This window comes from Dicentrarchus labrax, unplaced genomic scaffold (assembly GCF_905237075.1).
Source record: "Dicentrarchus labrax unplaced genomic scaffold, dlabrax2021, whole genome shotgun sequence".
NCBI classification, from domain to species: domain Eukaryota; kingdom Metazoa; phylum Chordata; class Actinopteri; family Moronidae; genus Dicentrarchus; species Dicentrarchus labrax.
The window spans coordinates 24813233-24831631 of NW_026136702.1; the positions used below are offsets into that span (position 1 = coordinate 24813233).

An 18399-nucleotide genomic window follows, 5' to 3' on the forward strand; every position below is an offset into this window, starting at 1 on the left:
ATGGCTCTTGAATCCCACTTGCTTTCACGGTGGCCACTGATGTGATTTGACTTTATCACAGGTCCCGACAGGAGGAACAGAATCAAACTGCCTCCTGCTCAGATAAACCCGACAGGTTCTCACAGCATGGGTGAAAGAATCCATCAGCTGCACAGATAGAGATAGAAAACCCTGCTGTGTGACACGCTAACTGAGAAAGCACTGCAGAGGTCATGCAGGTGTGTGAGAGCAGATTTGGTGATGTTAAATGTGTCTCTCCACCCCAAAATACAACTGTAGGGAGGTGAAGAGAGTCTGTAAGCATAATGTAAGAAAAGAACAATTAGTGTGAACCACAAAGTGAGAATGGACAGAAATGATATAATGGATATACTGGATTATTTACAAAATATTATCATATGTGTATAATTAAAGCTGTAGTAGGTCATTTTTGAATAAGATAAATGAAATGAAAACAACCAGTCAGAGCAGAGAAAGATAGAAAGTTTTGACGCTTTCAGTTGGAAGCTTGGTTTATTGTTGAGTCTCATTCCCAGGTTGTCAAATACAAAGCATCTTTCCATCTCTTTCAGATCTGATTGGTTGTTTTGGTTCAGGCCCGGTGGATTCTTGCTAATACCATTAGGAGCACTCGGAGGAGCCAGAGGAACCTGATTGTTTGAAAGATTATCTGTCTCATGTTCTACTGTCAGGATATAGTGAAAGTTTCACCTACTGTAGCTTTAACATGATGTCAATATTTATATATTATTATCATTATTACTATTATTATTCATCATCCCCCATCATTATGGCTATTGTCGTCATCATCGTCATCTTCTTCATGTCTGTCTCGGTCTTCTGTCTTTACCCCTCTAAGCCCTGCCCCAACTGGTCGAGACAGACGACCACCCACCTAGAGCCGAAGGATCTGTCCTAGGTTTCTGCCTTTTAACAGGCAGTTTTTCCTTGCCCTTGTCTCCAAGGTCTTGCTCATGGTGGTACTGTTGGGTCTCTGTAAATAATGTTATAAAGAGTTCGGTCTAGACCTGCTCTATTTGAAAAGTGTCCTGACATAACTTCTGTTATGAATTGGCGCTATACAAATAAAATTGAATTGAATTGAATATTTCATGTTTTAAATATCATGGGAATGTGAATGGGCTGTAAAGTGTGTAGGAGAAACTATGGTGGCTGCAAAACTATGCTAACGCTAACGCCTTTACGTATGTAGAGCCAGTGTTGGGTTTGTCCATTCTGGGCTGCTGTAGAAACATGGTGGTTAAAAATGGCGGACTTTTCCCTATAAAAACATCTCATTCTAAGGTAACAAAAGCACAATTCACGACTCTTATATTCAGGTGATTATACACTAATGAAAACATACCTATGCATATTATATTCCATTACTGACAACAGATCCTCCTAAATGTCCTCCTTTAAACACTTTCTGCATTACAATCTGCTGAAATCAACCATATAATTTATCTTTGGCATTTTCACACAGCTGACTTGTGAGGTATTACAATTTTTTTGTACAGTTGAATTTGAAATATCACAATATGAATTCATTTTAAATCCTGAACAAAACCAATAAAGCTCTGCTGTCGATATATTGATGATATGATCTGTTTTTGATCAGGAGATGAAAGGTCGTTTTGTCTTTTCAAGAACTGTTGAAATAAAAATAAAACATCTGACATTTACCATGGAGCGTCTTTAAAGAATGGTCTTCCCATTAGTCTATTCCACAGGGTAAGACTGATCTTAAGAGGACATTTAGGTCCTGATTGATCTGATAAATGATCCTACTGCACCCTCTTATGGCCACTGCAGCCTCAGCAGCCCACCGGTTTGACCTCTGCAGGGAAAATGACTGAGAACTCCCACTGAAGGCCACACATCACTCACAGCACAGTTAGTGTTTTGAATTATCTTTATTAAGTAAACTCTACACTTTTAGTATTGCTTTTATTTTATTTTTTTATTCTTTTCACTCTAAATTAGAACCTTTTGCAATCAGCACATATAGAACTTTTCAATCAAGCTACACTTTTTGAGGAATACAAAAATATCACAGTACATTTTCTACTAAGTCACCTTCACCTGTGAGGTCCAGAGCCAATCAGAGAGGCGGGTTCAGAACCACAGCAGCTGCCTAGACAGAGATGGAACGTCGACATGTCTTAAAGTAACAGCACCATGGTCTATGAGCTAACCACACTGAAGAAAGGGGCACACTGTGAATTGTGGGATACTGAAGACGTCAAGAGGCCTCCAAATTCGAACAGAAGGCGGCCGAACAATGTGACACAGCCACTGTCTCAGCCGTGTGCGGGACCATCGTATCCACTGTGTGACATGCTTCCCACTGAAAACACACATCAGCCAAACCACCGGCTTCATTCTCAACCATCTTTACTCTCGCAAAACCAAAACACACTCTGTGAAAACACTCCTGATAAAGCAAAAATCACATCTTCTAGTGGCTTGTTCCAAGTTTGTTTTCGAGTAGTGATTCACCGATGTATCAGCCGATATTCGCCTTGTTGACAGGCCAAATAAGATATAACAAATAAATTTAGATATATCGCAAGACAGTTAAATCGCAATATATCTTGTTACTTTTACAAAGAAAGGGAAATATGCATTGTTTTGCACAAGAAAATATAAGAAAAAAGATATTTTGTAAATTTCTTTCTGGGAAATAAGGGAATCTTTTCCAGTCATAATTTGTTTCCAATCTCATTTTGTTGGATAAACCATAAGAAATTTGTATCGTGAACTGTATCCAATCATGAGTTGAGTGCATCGTCACATCATTGGCCGTTGTTTACCTGTTGTCAATTTTGCGCTGGCTAAATGTTGTGTTGGTTATTTCCAACTCAGACGTTGGAGAAATAATCCCCTCTGTTTTCCAGCACTGGGACAAACTGCACGCCGACACCGGACAGACAGTGAGCGGCTGTTCAGCTCTGCGCCTCACATCTTGGATGAGAAGAGAAATAGACTAAGCTGCAACAAGGCACAGATGCTTATCCATCTTATCTTATTACCCAGTTTCCCTGCGACAAACAGGCCATTAAATAACAACAAACATATCAGCATCAGCTGGATTTCCCATTCGGTGCATCCCTGTTTTCAAGTGTGGCACAACAAGCAGTTGTACTTGTAACTATGGAGACAGTAAGTCACTCCTCTTAAACTGGAAGGAGGTGAATGCCTACAAATGTACGTGGACAACCTACACATAGACAAGTTTTAGTGTTTTATCAGCAGTGTTTTCAAACTGTATGTTTTGTTTTGGATGAGGACTGACTGACTAGTTTGGCAACCACGTCCAGTAAAGAGCGTTTCAGTGGGAGCCACCTGGGACCATCTGTGTGTTCGAACTAGTCAGTGATTAGGATGTTGAAAAGAAAGGCTGGGTATGGTACTCAGGAGCATGTAAACTCACTCTTTGATCACTTCATGTAAATTTTTGATTTTCTTTTTTCCGAACTGTATTTAAAGTTTAGCTGAGATTCTGCCTACAGCGTAACGGAGGGAATTTGACAAGTTTGTCTTATTCTGTTAGATGACTAGAAATCTTTTGTAGAAAAACATATTTATATTTAGCAAAAAAAACCACGATACTCTAATGCAGTTGTTCCTTCAGGGGGGGTTGCGAGGCCTTTTTGATTTTAAGGGGTGTAAAAAAAAAAAAGAAAACATAAAAAATATACTCAGTAGGCCTATATCTCAGCATCTGGTTCACTTCGGTGAAGAAATGTAAAATAAATTGTCCAATAGAACAATGGCCAAGTGTCAGGGACAAGAAAACACTGTCAAAAATGTGTCAAAAAGAAGCCTATTAAGTCTGTATGATTGTTAAAAATGATAAAAAAAAATACATAATACAGACAGAATTGTATAAAAAGTTCCTCAAAAAAGGAAATAACCTGCTCAAAATTCATCTAAATCACTCGTTTGACACAAACTTCTTGCAGTTATTGGGTTAGGTTAGGTTAGTTTTGAATATAATATGCAATACCTCAAAAATGTGTCACTTCAGGTCAGTCAGGGGTTGCAAGTTTACTAACTGATAGAAAAGGGGTCCCTTAAGGAAAAAGTTGGGAACCAGTGCTTCAATGGGATATGAGCAAAAAGCTGTTTTCCATAACCACACTGTAAGATTGTGGCGAGCACCAGAATCTACTTAGAAAAGAAAAGAAAACATACGGAGGTCTGAATCAAAGCCCAATGAAACCCAGCCCTTATTGACAAGTTCTAACAGACTGACAGGCCCAGCAGTGGTTAGGGGGCCTCTGGTTTGGGTCTGGAGCCGTGTTCATGTCACTCCTCAGGCAGGCTGAAATGTAAATATGGATCCCACACAACAATAACAGCACCTATAACACTCTCTCTCTTCCCATCCCTCTCTGCATACGTGTCATATTCTATACAAAGTATCAAAAAAGATTAAACAAAATACTGAAAAATCCTCACCCGTACTCACAATATAATCTCTCATATTAAACCTTTTTTTTTTCTTTTCTTGCAAATCTTCCTTTTCTCCCACTCTGCAAAGATTCAGATCCACAGCTTTTGGTGAATGAGGCCTCACAGCACCTACCGCTCTGGACAGGAATGTTGCAGCATGAAAAATGACCCACGCTCAGTGGTTTTACTCAAGAAAAACCCACCGGAAATGAAGTGAGGATGGAGGGTGAGAGATCCCCGTCAATGTCTCAAGTTTAGGGGGGGAAATGGAAGAGACGAGTTAGATGAAGAAAGGAAGGAGTACACTTTTAATTCCACAGTTACACAAACATGAACCATGATAAAACGAGAGTGAGGAGTCTGTCGCGAGCGGAGGAGAGCGGGGAGGCTTCTCCTCGGAGCTCGGCGTGGACGAACACACATAAAAAAAAAGGAAGTCTCTGTGGGGCGTGGGGGTACGGGAGCTGATTGTACTGCCTGTGTGCTGTATGTTTGTGAGTCCACGCAACAGGGCGCAGGGTCCCCGGCAGAACCAGACAGCATGGATGTGGCCCGCTCAGTGCAATGGCAGTAGCAATGCTGGAGGCTGAGTTGATGCTGGGTGGGACTTCTCTGAGCCCGAGCCCAGCACACACTCCTGCTGAGCGGCGCACTCAGGGGGAGAAGGTCGCCATCTCCAGGGAGATGCGCTGCCACAGCTCCTTGGTCTGCTTGCCTCGCTTCAGGTTCTGCAGCACGTCATTGAACTGCATCATGCCCACGGGCGTCAGGCAGAAAGCACCTCGAGCGCTGCGGATGATGTTGACAAAGTCGTCATAGTCCGCGGGCGTCAGGTGGATGAGCCGGTGGTGGATGTACTGCAGACAGAGAGAGAGAGAGAGAGAGAGAGAGAGAGAGAGAGAGAGAGAGGCAGGATGGATCAAAGAGCACAGATATACTGTAGGGCTGCTAAAATTCATCAATTGGTTGTGAAATATTAAGTAAATCAACAACTACTTTGATAATCGATCGTTTTAGTCTCTAAATACTCTGATTTCAGCCTTTCATATGTGAATATTTTCTGGTTTCTTTAGTCCTCTTTGGCAGTAAACTGAATATCTTTGGGTTGTGGACGAAACAAGACATTTGAGGACGTCAACTTGGGCTGACATTTTTCATCATTTTCTGACATTTTCTGGACCACACAACTAAGGTTGGGAACCACTGGGTTAGAGCAAAATACTTAGTTGGGATTTGTGACAAAATTGTGGACTTACAAATGTTGCCAGATCTTAACTCACAACAGCTCTACAATGCCTTTCCTATCTGATAGCTTCTCCCTGATTAAAGGACGTATCTAGCTCATTGACAACCTGGGCTGGCAGACAACTGTGCACTGTTGCTGTATTCAGTTTGACTCAATACCTATTCAGTCCAACCACAAGACTCAACAGTTGGGACGTTTAATAAACCAGGAAGATCTCTTTACATTACTCTGACATTTGTGGGCTGATTCTTCTGTTCATTCATCTAACCCCTGTATGAGTGCAGCGGGGGCGGCAGTGCGTGCAGACGTGTCGTACCTGCAGGTAGGCCTGTTGGCAGCGCTGGACGAGCTGGTGGAAAGCAGGTGTTCGGAGGTGGGCGTGGATGTGGGCGGGGTTAAGCCTCTGCAGGGCCTCCATGATGATCTCCTGCAGGACAAACGGGCTGAGGACGCCTTTTGCTGCTCCAACACAGAACTGGTACACATAGTTGACTCCTGACAGGATAGACAGGCAGAGAGAGAGTCAGTTGAGGTTTAAATTAAACTTTAGACAATATTATACATAGCTTGAGTTCTCCTTTGGTTTATTCTAGTTTGCTTTAGTAGTGGACTTTTTAGCCGTGCTGATGCTGTGTGCTTAAATTGTTAAGACTAGCTTAACAACAATCCATATCCCAGTCATCTAAATAATAAATAATGAATTTCCGGGGTCGGCTGCTCAAATCGTCCCTCTGTTACAGTCCATTCATTGACGTGTAGTCTCACCTAGTCTTGCGGCCAGTCCCAGCAGCCATTTGACGTCCTCAGTGTAAGGTGGGCTCCTGGAGAAGTTGTTGGGGTGGTCGTTGTGAGCTCTTCTGCCCAGCATCTCTAATGCCAGCATGCCTTCACACAAAAGAACAACAGAGATCACATTTATTCAGTTAAAGGCTCTATATGTAACTGTTAGAATACTGTTGTTAACAGCCGTTAAGTTAACGGCAGTGAGTGTCCTGTTGCTTGCACTCCGTACACAGTCACTAGACATCGACCAAAGGTAACAAAAACACAAAACTGGAAAATAAATGATAGATTTATTGAGAATAACGTGACTATCTGCAATGTTCCTATATTTTATTTGGACCATTGACTCCATGTATTTACTAGCTCGCCTTACAAATCACCCAATGAAGCAACCAACGCCAGACCCACAGCGCACAGCCAAGACAGACAGCTGGACGACCCCAGTTTAGTTTAGGCTACAGTTAGCTAGTTGGATGCCCCTGCATGGTAGAAATGAACTGTTTGCTTTGTTCCATTCTATCATTGACTGTTGGCTTAAATCAAAAGTGTTTTTCCTAGTACAGTTAGTATCATGGATCATGTTAGCTGAGGAAGGGATTTTGAAAGCTAACATTTGCCAAATATATCTATATATCTATATCTAATATATATAACATTCGCCAAATATATTTGGCGTATATCTAAATCATCCTAACATATATATATATATTGCCAAATATATATATTTCTGATGTTGTTTAGTCTTCCTGCTACATTCCATGATCTAACTAAATACTATCTATGGATATATATATATATAGATATATCTATATATCTAGATATATCTATATAGATTATATATATATATAGATATATCTATATATCTAGATATATCTATATAGATTATATATCTATATATAGATATATCTATATATCTAGATATATCTATATAGATCTATATATATCTAGATATATATAGATTATCTATATCTAGATATATCTATATCTTTATCTATATATCTAGATATATCTATATAGATCTATATATCTATATATATATATATATATATATATATCTATATAGATATATCTAGTATATATATAGATATAATATCTATAATCTATATATATATATATAGATATAGATAGATATATATAGATATATAGATATATCTATATATATATAGATATATATCTAGATATATATATATCTATATAGCTATATATAGATTATATAGCTATATATCTATATCTATATATATATATATATATCTATATAGATATATCTAGATATATAGTATCCACTCAGATAGTATTTAACTAACAAAAAAACATTAGCTAGCAAGCTAAGGTTAGCCAGCCAGCTGCCACCCAGCCGGGGAGCCTGGATGAATTAACTGATTATCCTCTCTTTGTCTTTCAACGACAGCCAGCTAAAACCACAATATCAAAATATATTTCACATGCTTTGCATTAATGTTAGCTTTGACTTTAGACCTGGTGGTTTACAGACATTAGCTGACTCCATTTATAAGCTAACGTTAGCTAGTGCTGCACACTGTTCACACTGTAGGGAAGCAAAGAGAGAAGGCACTCAGGAAGCATGCGTCACATCCTTTGGATTTTCACGTAAAATCCATCCAGAAACCTTTACACAGAAATCAGTCCACCAGCAACCGAAAAAGTCAGTACAAATTTGCAATTAAATGTGATTAATACATAAGAATAATGGGTAAAATGCTTCAGAATCTTATATATGGCACATTTAACCCAATGTACTATATGCAAATTGGTTAGTTAAATATAATCATCAACACAAACTTCTCACCAACTCTGTAGGCAGAATGCAGGTAGTGCAGGCCCTGTTGGCTGATTGGCTGGCTGTGCTGTTCGTCCTCTGCTGGAAAAGGTGTGCTGACCAGTGAGCCGGGCTGGGAGGAGAGGGAGGGCAGAGATGCTCCCTGTATGGCCTGGATGGTGGGGCCCGAGTGGACGCTGCCTACTGTAAAATATGACACACATCATACTATTCAGCACACATACATTAACTCAACCCATTTACTAACATACAATAACTAATGTAGCCTAAATTTAGAAGAACACTTATAATTGCTGGGTTAAAACACACACACACACACACACACACACACACACACACACACACACGAGTGTGTCGTCCTGACCTGCTACAGTGGTGCTGAGGGGCAGGCCAGTCTCAGTGTGGTAGGGATGGACGGCGATCTGAGTCATGGACGGTACGGGGACACCAGGGAACGTCACAGCAGTGGCTGCCATAGGTGGCTGGGGGCCAGCAGCCACTGAGAATGGGTACTGGGCACCGATAAAGGCTGGGTGCATTCCCTGAGGATGTACAAACACATTCACAATTAGAGTGCCCTGCACTAAAAAGTGTGAGAATATTTGTGTAGACATGAACAATATTTATTTCACAACAGCAACAGTAAAGTCTTGATGTGAAGACTGTGAAAACTGTACTTTCAGTACTACTTAGCTATTTCAGAAAAAATTGAAAATTTCAAAAAAAGCCCACTCACTGTATGAAAACTGACCTGTGGATATGCAGCCCCAGACACAGGGAAGACGGTGGGTCGGGGGACGTGCTGCAGAGGGTGTCCCAGGTACTGCGGGGTGCAGACCGTGGGGAGATGGGCCTGGATTGTGGTATAAGGGTGTAGGCCCTGGCTGTGGGGGTGAGCCATGGCCTGTCCAGGCATGGCATGGGACTGGTAGATTGTGGAGCCCACGGATATGACGGGTACAACGGCCGCTGCAGTGACTGAGGCCGTGACTGTTGCCATTCCTGCAGACTCCATGTTGGCTCCACCGTCGAGGACGACGCAGCTGGACTCTGGGGGCCTCCTGCCCGAACCCCCGTTGGCCCCACAGCGCCCGGAGGTCTCCCGCTGCTGGCCTGACCCACCACCCACTGACTGCTCATATAGCCAGTACCACTGGTGAGCCACCTCAAAGAGGACCTCAGGGTACACACCTCCACCCTTGGCTGCTTCCTCTACTGCCATGCAGGCCTTCTCCAGCATCACATTGTCCTGGAAAGAGACGGACAAGGGAGTTGGTGGGACGAGAATGTGTGAAAAGTAAATGATTCTAAGACCACTTTAAGAAAAAAATGTTTGCTACTGATGAAAACTTCAGTTACCTAATGAATCTAATACTTACTTAGTTACAAATGCATTTAAGAAAAAGCGATCTTGCCATGTTGGGATCAAACACATTCAGCAGCATGTGATGTGCTCAGCAGCAGGTTGATCAATGAACTGTAAACCCTCCCCCACTGTACCTGCTCTTTGCACTGCACCAGGGCTCTCTGGATCTCATTGGGGTTGAGGGCGTGAGCGTGAGGCAGGCAGCTCAGGGCGAGCTCTGCCGCCGCTCGAACCATGTTGGGATCCCTGGCCCGTGACGCTCGGTCGGCCAAGGAAGCCACCTCTGGGGGAGTGAGATGACCGTCCCAACACTCCACCAAAATGTTGAGGGCGGCGCTGCCGATCTCCATGGCCTGGCCTGAGAGAGGGAAAGAGGATGAGAGTGAGAGGGCGGAAGCAGGAAAGCAATTTTTTTTCTTCTCTTACACACACTCACCAGTGATCCAGGACACGTGGGAGGAGTAGGTCCTGGACAGCCAGTTGGGTGACACAAAGTTGTGGAGGCCGAGAGCATACAGGCCAATCTCAAAGGCACACAGGTGCAGGTTTCTGTGGGGCCCCTGGTGGCCCCCACTGGCTGAGGGCTGGGTGAAAATGGAGGTGGAGGAGTTTCCTCCGGCTTTGATCAGCACCGTCTTGGCTAGCTCAAAATAAAAATGGGCTGCAGCTTCTGATGGCTGGTTGGGCACGTGGGGGGCATGGCACTCGGGACGTCGCCCTTTGTACCTGAACACAGGGAAATGTACAATAAGTTGATTAGAATCCATCTTCGTTAGAATAAAGGCACAAATAGAGACAGTTTTCAAGAAAACCTGCTCAACAAAGTAGGCAGGTCTGGTTCAATTTAGACTAGTTTGCTAATTGAGCTTTAGCTCATCTCTACTCCACATTTTTGTTGTTAAACTGTACAGTTCCCTAAGGCTTACAATATGCTGCCCCCTTGTTTGTTATGTTGTCTGTCAATTTTGATGACTAAAAAGTAGTAATTTTATAATTTGTAAATGGACATCAATTCAATAATTTACTGAGAGCATAAGAGCAGCAGACAACCAATCGGAAGGGTATTTAAAATTATTTCCATCATATGGCATTATGTAACTTCCCAGATGACAAGATTGCTGAGATTTTAGACTTAAATATAATATATTTTATGGTCTCTTTGGTCCTCTTCCCTTTGGCTTTAGGAAACCCTGATCAACATTTTTCATGATTTAAATGGATCAAAAAACCAATTGATTAATCAAATGATTGGCTGATTAAAGCTGCAGTAGGTAACTTATATCTGCTGAAACTTTCACTATATCCTGACAGATAATCTGTGAAACAATCAGGTTCCTCTGGCTCCTCCTAGTGTTCCTAATGACATCTGACTGCAAGAATCCACTGTGGCTGAACAAAAACAACCAATTACTGCAAAGAAAGGTAGTTGATTGTTGAGTCTCATTCCCAGGTCATCCAATACTGGTGCATTGGGCTGGTGGCTTGAAGACAGTTGATCGTTGTGTCAACTGGTAATGAGTCTCAACAATCAACTATCTTTCTTGGCTCTGATTGGTTGTTTTCGTCCAGGTGTCCTGGTGGATTCTTGCAATTGTCATTAGGAGCACTAGGAGGAGCCAGAGGAACCTGATTGTTTCACAGATATTGTCTCATGTTCTACTGTCAAGATATAGTGAAGGTTGTTTTTTGTCAAAGTTACCTACTGCAACTCTAATCGACAATAAAAATAATTTTCATTTGCATTATGGGGTTCATCGTTTGTCCCTGCTTGCACCTCAGCACATCATTACATTGTCAGTTTCTTATGATATATGTCTTTGCCATTGTGAACTGATGTGATCAATAGTTGACATCTGATGTCTGTGTTTCAGAATTTTGAACATGTTCATTGGTTATCTTGACTTTTGAATTAGCATTCTGGAATGGTTTAATCACATAAGTTTTGTAGTTTCAAGTCAGCCTTTAAGCAATGACCACCACTTTCCTCACGTAGGTACGCCGTGGCTAACGTGCGCCTACACATTGGGGCTACAACAGCTGCTGATAGAGCTGTGACTGGTCAACTAGGGTGTTGAGGTGTACAAGTTTCTGATGCTGGAGTTTGTTGAGAGTGAAAACACAGACTACATTTACATGCACACTACCATGTACATATGCACTGTATTATAATTGAGTTATTTAATTATAACAATGCATTTGATAAGGGTTATGTAAAAAGTTTATTCTGTTTGGATATTCCTAATTAAGGCTTATTCCAAATGGATCACTTTTATATTATTCAGGTTTAAGGAGCATGCTTTGGACATGTATACAGCACATTTGGAATATGTCTCATTTGGGGTTTTTACTGCAGTTTGCGACACACTGCCTACCTGATGCACAAAACAAAAGCCCACATTTCTGGTCTGAGGGACAAACACACCTACTGTTAAACATTATGACTTGGATATCAACAGGTTTTTAGAAACCCGCAAACATCGCAACGCCAACCTTTTCCAAGAAGGTGAGAACCTTGACATAAAGAGGCAAAATGCCTCAAACGGCTCCAGTTGTTCCACTTATACCATGGGAGCAGCATGACTGCAGTTTGAAAAGGAGGGAAATTCCCCTGAAGGACGTCCAGTACGTCATTAACAGTTAGGTCAATCAGAGTAAGCTGCATGTAAAGAGGAATATTAGTGGAATATTCATTTTCATTAGCCATATAAACAGCTTACTGGGAATACTGTCTATTTCATAATAAAGGGACAAAAAAAGGGAATATTTTTGTGCATGTAAACGTAGTCAGTGTTAACAAGGTTGAAGAAAGGCTCAGTAATATTTTCTTTTTAAGTAACACACATCTAGCAAATACATTTTCACCGCGAGCCTTCGTTTCACTGCGACCCCCCGCTGTCTATCAAAGTGAATGAAAGAAGTAATGAGACAAGGAGAAATGGAAGTTACCTGGATACGACTCCAGTTCTATATGTATGTTCATAGACCACCATCGCTCTGTATCACAAAGTCAATGAAAGAATGTAAACACAGTTACTGCGGGGAATATGATTAAAAACAGGATATGGCCTGATCATGTACGATACATCTGTCTGCTGTTGTGGTGTCAACATCAATAGGTCAAATAAGATGCTAAACTATAAACAAAAACCTCCACTTAACCCCTTGTCAAGCATAAACCCTCCATTATAAAATACCTTGCTGGTGAGCAAAGGTTGCTGGGAGTTGACTGCCAGCGAGTCAGCAGCAGTCATAATTACACTTCTGTTAACAGACAGCATTAGTTTTAAATGTTTTTAATTCAAACTATTATTAACCCAGATATGAGGAAGAGTTTGCGTTTACCTGCTGGTATCGGTGCTCTTGGCCCTGGCTCCGCCCCCTGCCCTGCGAGAGCCGCTGGAGGAGGAGGAGCCCAGTGAATCAGATGATGAGCTGCTGATGCTGTCGCTGTCCTGGCCCCGCCCCCAAGACGTTGCTGCCCAGCCGCCCCGGATCGGGCGCCGGCTGAGAGTGGGGGAACTGTCTGAGGTCGTCTCCGGAGCACTGCTGTCGATGCTCGCCATGCCTGTCCAATTAACAGGCACATCGCATTCACATCACTATAATGTGTTGGTTCATTTTTGATGTGAGGCTGTTTTCTACATTTTCACGTTACATTTCTGGATAAACACTGTATGTGCCCAGTCAGAAATACCATACATATGACTCGCCACTGCCTGTCTGACAATGTCGATATAAGTTACATTGATTCTCTGAAACAGTGGAGATAATCTGCCCCTCAGTCCTGGCTCAACAAGCAAGCAAGAGAGAGAGGGCGCAGTTGTAGTTGAGCAAGATAGAGAGTGAATGAAGAGAGGGAGTGGCGCTAGAGAGAACCAAGCCATGAATCAGAGAAATAAAACATTATTTTCTGACACGACGGTTATGTTCTCAAGCACAAATAAAAATGACCACACCTCGGCACAACCCTGCGGGAAAAAGCCACATTGCTGGATTTTGTGTGACTGCAAGCTGTGGGTTCTGAGTCCCTACCTCATACCCTGTGCACTGCCCAGAGTTTGATGCCCAGAAACACAAAACACAGACAAATATGAAAATACAGGTAGAGGGTTCCAAATGATGATAGTGTCAGTCTGAGTTCTGTGTAAAAAATGTGTTTACCGGTGTGTTTCTTCTTCTGCCGGACAGGTGAGCCCCAGCAGCGTTGGCTGTATCCACAGCGTGCCCCCAGTGCCAGCCGACTGGGCACTGTGGCCTCCAGCTTAAATGGAGCCGTTTCATTCTGCTGGTCACTTGATGAAGGAGGCCCATCTGATACTGCGAGGAAAGGATCAAAGAAAACTCAGTACAATAGAGTGATTACCTAATGCATAGCATTTCTAGGTTTCAGAACTGTAAACTAAGTAAAGAACTTGAATTTCTCACTGACTACTGCTAGAACACAGCAATCTTGGCTACTTTTAATGCACTGCATGTTCTGACTTCCAGCTATATTGCTGCTGCTGTTCCTCAAAGAGCCAGAGTGAAGCCTCAGATCCTTAGGCAGAACTCCTTTGACTGCTCCTGAATCCTGCATCAAGACTAAAGTATGTTTAATCTGTTTTATTGGTTTATTTCACCCTCTAGCCCTTTTTATCTTGTTGTATTGTTGGATATTTCATTCTATTTTTTACTGTTGGCTCCCAGAGTGGGGGCAGGGGCTCTCACCATGCTCCCTGGTCTCAGCAGTACTCTCCCCTGCTGAACTATTCTGCACTGGGTTCAGTTCAGCCTGATGAGCCACCTCTTCGCCAGCCAGCGCTACAGCAGAGGAAGAGCTGGTAGAAGAGGCTGCCACAGTGGTTGCAGATGAAGATGAGGGCACGTGTTTGGAGACACCACCAGTGGCCCCGCTCACCCCACCGTGGCTGGCGGCAGTGTGTTTGGACGGGCTGCGCTGGCTGCCAGCTGCCGGCTTGCTGGAGTAGAAGGAGCTCAGGGTTTGGGGCTTGTGGGTCTGACTCTCCCTGTCCAACAACTTGTCCAGGATCTGAGGATCAGAGGAGGGGTAGAGAGACTGTTTTTAGGAAACCGAATATAACATCTAGATTGTTGAACCACTTGGTGTGGCTTCTTTAAGCTTCTTCCTGGTAAACCCAGGAACCCAGGAAGGTAGGTTTCCAATCCCGAACAACAATGTTTAGAGTAAGACAACCATTCAGACTAAACACTGTATGTGTGGGATGACTGTGTTTATATGTTGTTGTCAAGAACAGCGTACACACTATTTTGGTAGTAAAAGTATTTTTTTGGGCTTTTATTGCCTTTATGATAGAGATAGCTGGAGATAGACAGGAAAGGGGGGCAGAGACAGGGGATGACATGCAGCAAAGGGCTGCAGGTCGGATTCGAACCCTGGGCCGCTCTACCCACTGAGCTAACAGGGCGCCCCATAGGTGCATCTTCTGTTGAATGTTTTTACCTCCCAGTATGTGGGAGATTATTTCATTTCTCTATTGATAAAGTCTAGGGAGGGCGTTTAAAGTAATTTTCATATTCGAGTACCTGCATTATATTCTAAGGTAAGAATAGGCTCTGAAATGAACACCTACGCGAAAGTGCGGGTATCCTACCTTCCTGCGCAGCACCGACTGTAGAGATTAGCCGAAATGAAGAGAAACAATGAGTAATGCAAAGATGAGGAATGTGTGACTGAAGACACAGATCTAACATTTTTGTTAGAAAAATGCAAGTAGTCTATACATGTGGGATTTGTATATGTATATTTGTTTTTTTTATGCACCAACGCACCAAGTCACATTCCTCGTAGGTGTAAAAATCCACCTGGCAATAAACAATTCTGATTCTGATTCTGACATTATATCCTACACAAAAAATACAAATCAAGTACTGGAGTACTCATGTCCATTCCCTCTCATGACCATGAGGACGGCACATATCAACCAACATTTCTGTAAATATGCCACCGTTTGCCTGTCAGCCAACTCTCAACTGCAGTCCTTTAGCAAGATGTTCAAAAAGCTGGATTATTTACAGGATATTATCATATGTGTATTATTCAGCCTTCAGGTGCCTAACATTAATACAGAATTATGAAGATCTGCTTTCTGTTACTGTGCCACTGATACTTAGAATTTGCTTCTAAAACATTTTAACATTCCAAGATCTAATTGCTAAACATACTGATTGGAATTGTTATTAATATTTTTATTGTTTTATTGCACTGCAAAATAAAGTATAAAAGCCTTGTTTCTGGGTCTTATTTTTTGGCTTAAAAGAATAATTATCTTGTCAAGCACGTTTTGCTGTAGAAAAGTAATCCGGTTTTAAGAAAGTCTATCTAACTTTGTCTTAATAAGATATTACAGCTAATATTGAGCTCGATTTAACAAGTTCCAACAATGGTTTGCATAATATCCCAGCAGAGGAACAAGATTATTTTCCTTATTTTAAGAGGAAGACCACTTGCACAAGAGAAAGTAGTCTCCAGTGTTGGAAATGAAGCAGCTGTTTAGTTTTTCATTGTTTTAATAAAAATGCTAAAAAAATAGGAATGCTTCTGCTGCCTTCATTTAAGACAAAGTCACCTATTTTATTATGCTGTTTGAATAAATTGTGTCTTATAGGAAGATTTATTTTTGCTAATTATTAGATTTAGATTAAACATACTTTTACATTCTTCAATTCATCTCAACAAAGTGACCAAAATACTTATTTTAAACAACTGCTGTTTTATTGTCTGTAATAAGCACAAATTGCTTACATATTTGGCATTTTTTTCTAGTTTTAAGACCCATAACAGTCTTTCAGTGGCTAGGTTTTTAATGGTAGTTTTATGAATTGAAGCTAAATTGTCTTACCCCAGCCCACAAACTGTTATTTTGTTTATGAGTTTTAATGGTTTGTGAGTAGTGCAAGTACTAAACGCACAGTTCTCCAGGCACAGCCTCGCTCATATCCTACTTCTAAAGCCACTGGGCTTCTCTACGACAGCATGAAAATATCTCTGCCTGGTACACTGGAAGAACCCGTCTCACATTTATCAGTCAGAATGAATGGTCAGAGTAGTGACGTCTACCTTCTTGAGCTTGCTCTGGTCATCCTTATAGGTGATCATAAGAGCCAGAGCCAGGTCACCTTTCACCCGTCTCGTTCCTTCACACAGCAGAGGATGCTCCGCTTCACTAACTGTGGTCTTCATACCTGCACACACACACAGAGGGTGGACACGAGGAGAGATTACAGCAGGAATGATGTGCAGTAGACAGTACAAAGACAGGGGATGTGAAAAGTGGTGAGGAGAGAAAAGGATACTGAGAAACAGATCCAGACAGAAATGAAGGAGCGGGGTGAGAATAAATGTACCAAGTGCAGCAACAGCAGCCTCGAAGCCCAGCTCCTCATCACCGGGCATCTCGTTGTTACGGTTGCGGCTTGGTGGACGGGAACCCGTTGGGGACACAACTGCACAAACAATATGGAAAAAAGTGAAAGAGATGTTAATTATTGTAGTTCCCATTTAAAAAGGTCTTAATTTGGTCTTAAAAACAAATTTCTTCCGTCACTCTGAGCTGCCACTTGTCCAAAAGGCAGTATACTCAAAAAGAGTATTTGGTTAGGTATTGCACTGCAAAAATAAGCTATTTAAGAAAGTTATCTTGTTTGGGATGATAGTGGTTAAAACACATACTATATAACTGCAACGTCACTGGTTTAATTTCAGCTGGGGACCTCTGTTGAATGTCTCTGCCCCTACATTTCTTGTCTGTATCCCAACTGTCAAATAAAGGCAGGAATGCTAAAACAATTTTACAATATTATAAAACTTGGTCTTGATTTGTCTGTGAAAATAACTGCAAGGTTGTCATTGATATCCCCAACATCTACGGAGAAAACTATCTTCCAAACTATCTGAACTCCAAATGTTAAATCCCACTGATCAAACAACAATTGGTGCTTACCTGGGGTACACAGCACATCAAAGATAAAGCTGGCTAGCATGAGAGGCAGCACAGGTCTGTAATCACAGAAGTTCCCGTCTCTGAGCTGTTCTGCTCTCTCTCTGATGGCCGACATCTCCACCAGGCCCAGAGGGATCTTCTTCAACAGAGCCACCACCTCCGACTCCTGGTAGGCAAGCTTCACCTGGTCAACACAAACACACATACACAGCAGTCAGTATGTGTGGCACACGTTCATGTGTCCACATTCTATAAGCATATACACTAGACATGCATGGAGTGTCTGTAGGAGGAACTCTGTATTGATCTATATTTATAGGATTTGGCGGTAAAACAACAAAGTGCATAATCAATTGAAAACCTGTTCGGTACTTTTGCCTTGCAATCTGTTTGTATCGCTGTTTCTTTTTTTGTTTACTTGTTATTATTCATTTGTTTCTGTGCCAGCAGCCAGCTCTGAGCATGTTTATTACAGATATGGGTCAATGGGCCAGGTATATATTGCCTTTGGGAAGTGCACTTGAAATATCAGACTCTCTCTGTAAACTGAAGGACAGGAAACACCTGGAAGTGTGCTTGAATACATGACTAGAAAGTTGGTACAAATTCATCAGACTAAAACAGTATTAATGGCCTGGAAAGGTTAAAAAAGAAAAAAATGGCATGAAATTAGGCGTGAAGCGATTAATTGAAGTCCCTACAAGGAACTCTCCTTTTGTGTTGATTCTGGCGGCCCATGTGGACAAAAGTGGTAGTGTGTCTACCGCCTCATTTTATTAATTTC

General features: G+C 41.9%; 1 protein-coding gene across 6 annotated transcripts in view; it reads right to left on the reverse strand.

Annotated features, from left to right (window-relative positions):
- Window positions 1-4746: 4746 nt before the first annotated feature.
- The window catches only part of zswim8 (zinc finger, SWIM-type containing 8), a 33843-nt gene continuing 20190 nt past the window's right edge, over window positions 4747-18399 (reverse strand). The window contains exons 14-28 of one of the 6 annotated variants that reach the window (XM_051422631.1): window positions 17616-17799; window positions 17020-17127; window positions 16733-16857; window positions 14362-14683; window positions 13816-13971; window positions 12997-13219; window positions 12601-12648; window positions 10091-10380; window positions 9789-10012; window positions 9025-9537; window positions 8653-8830; window positions 8298-8471; window positions 6473-6592; window positions 6024-6202; window positions 4747-5318 (exon numbers count right to left, since the gene is read on the reverse strand). In XM_051422631.1, coding sequence (XP_051278591.1) covers window positions 5115-5318; window positions 6024-6202; window positions 6473-6592; window positions 8298-8471; window positions 8653-8830; window positions 9025-9537; window positions 9789-10012; window positions 10091-10380; window positions 12601-12648; window positions 12997-13219; window positions 13816-13971; window positions 14362-14683; window positions 16733-16857; window positions 17020-17127; window positions 17616-17799 — 3048 coding nt within the window. In that variant the 3' untranslated portion in view covers window positions 4747-5114. The remainder of the gene's footprint in view (window positions 5319-6023; window positions 6203-6472; window positions 6593-8297; window positions 8472-8652; window positions 8831-9024; window positions 9538-9788; window positions 10013-10090; window positions 10381-12600; window positions 12649-12996; window positions 13220-13815; window positions 13972-14361; window positions 14684-16732; window positions 16858-17019; window positions 17128-17615; window positions 17800-18399) is intronic. The other 5 variants (XM_051422642.1, XM_051422652.1, XM_051422676.1 and 2 more) reach the window with 5 other exon arrangements.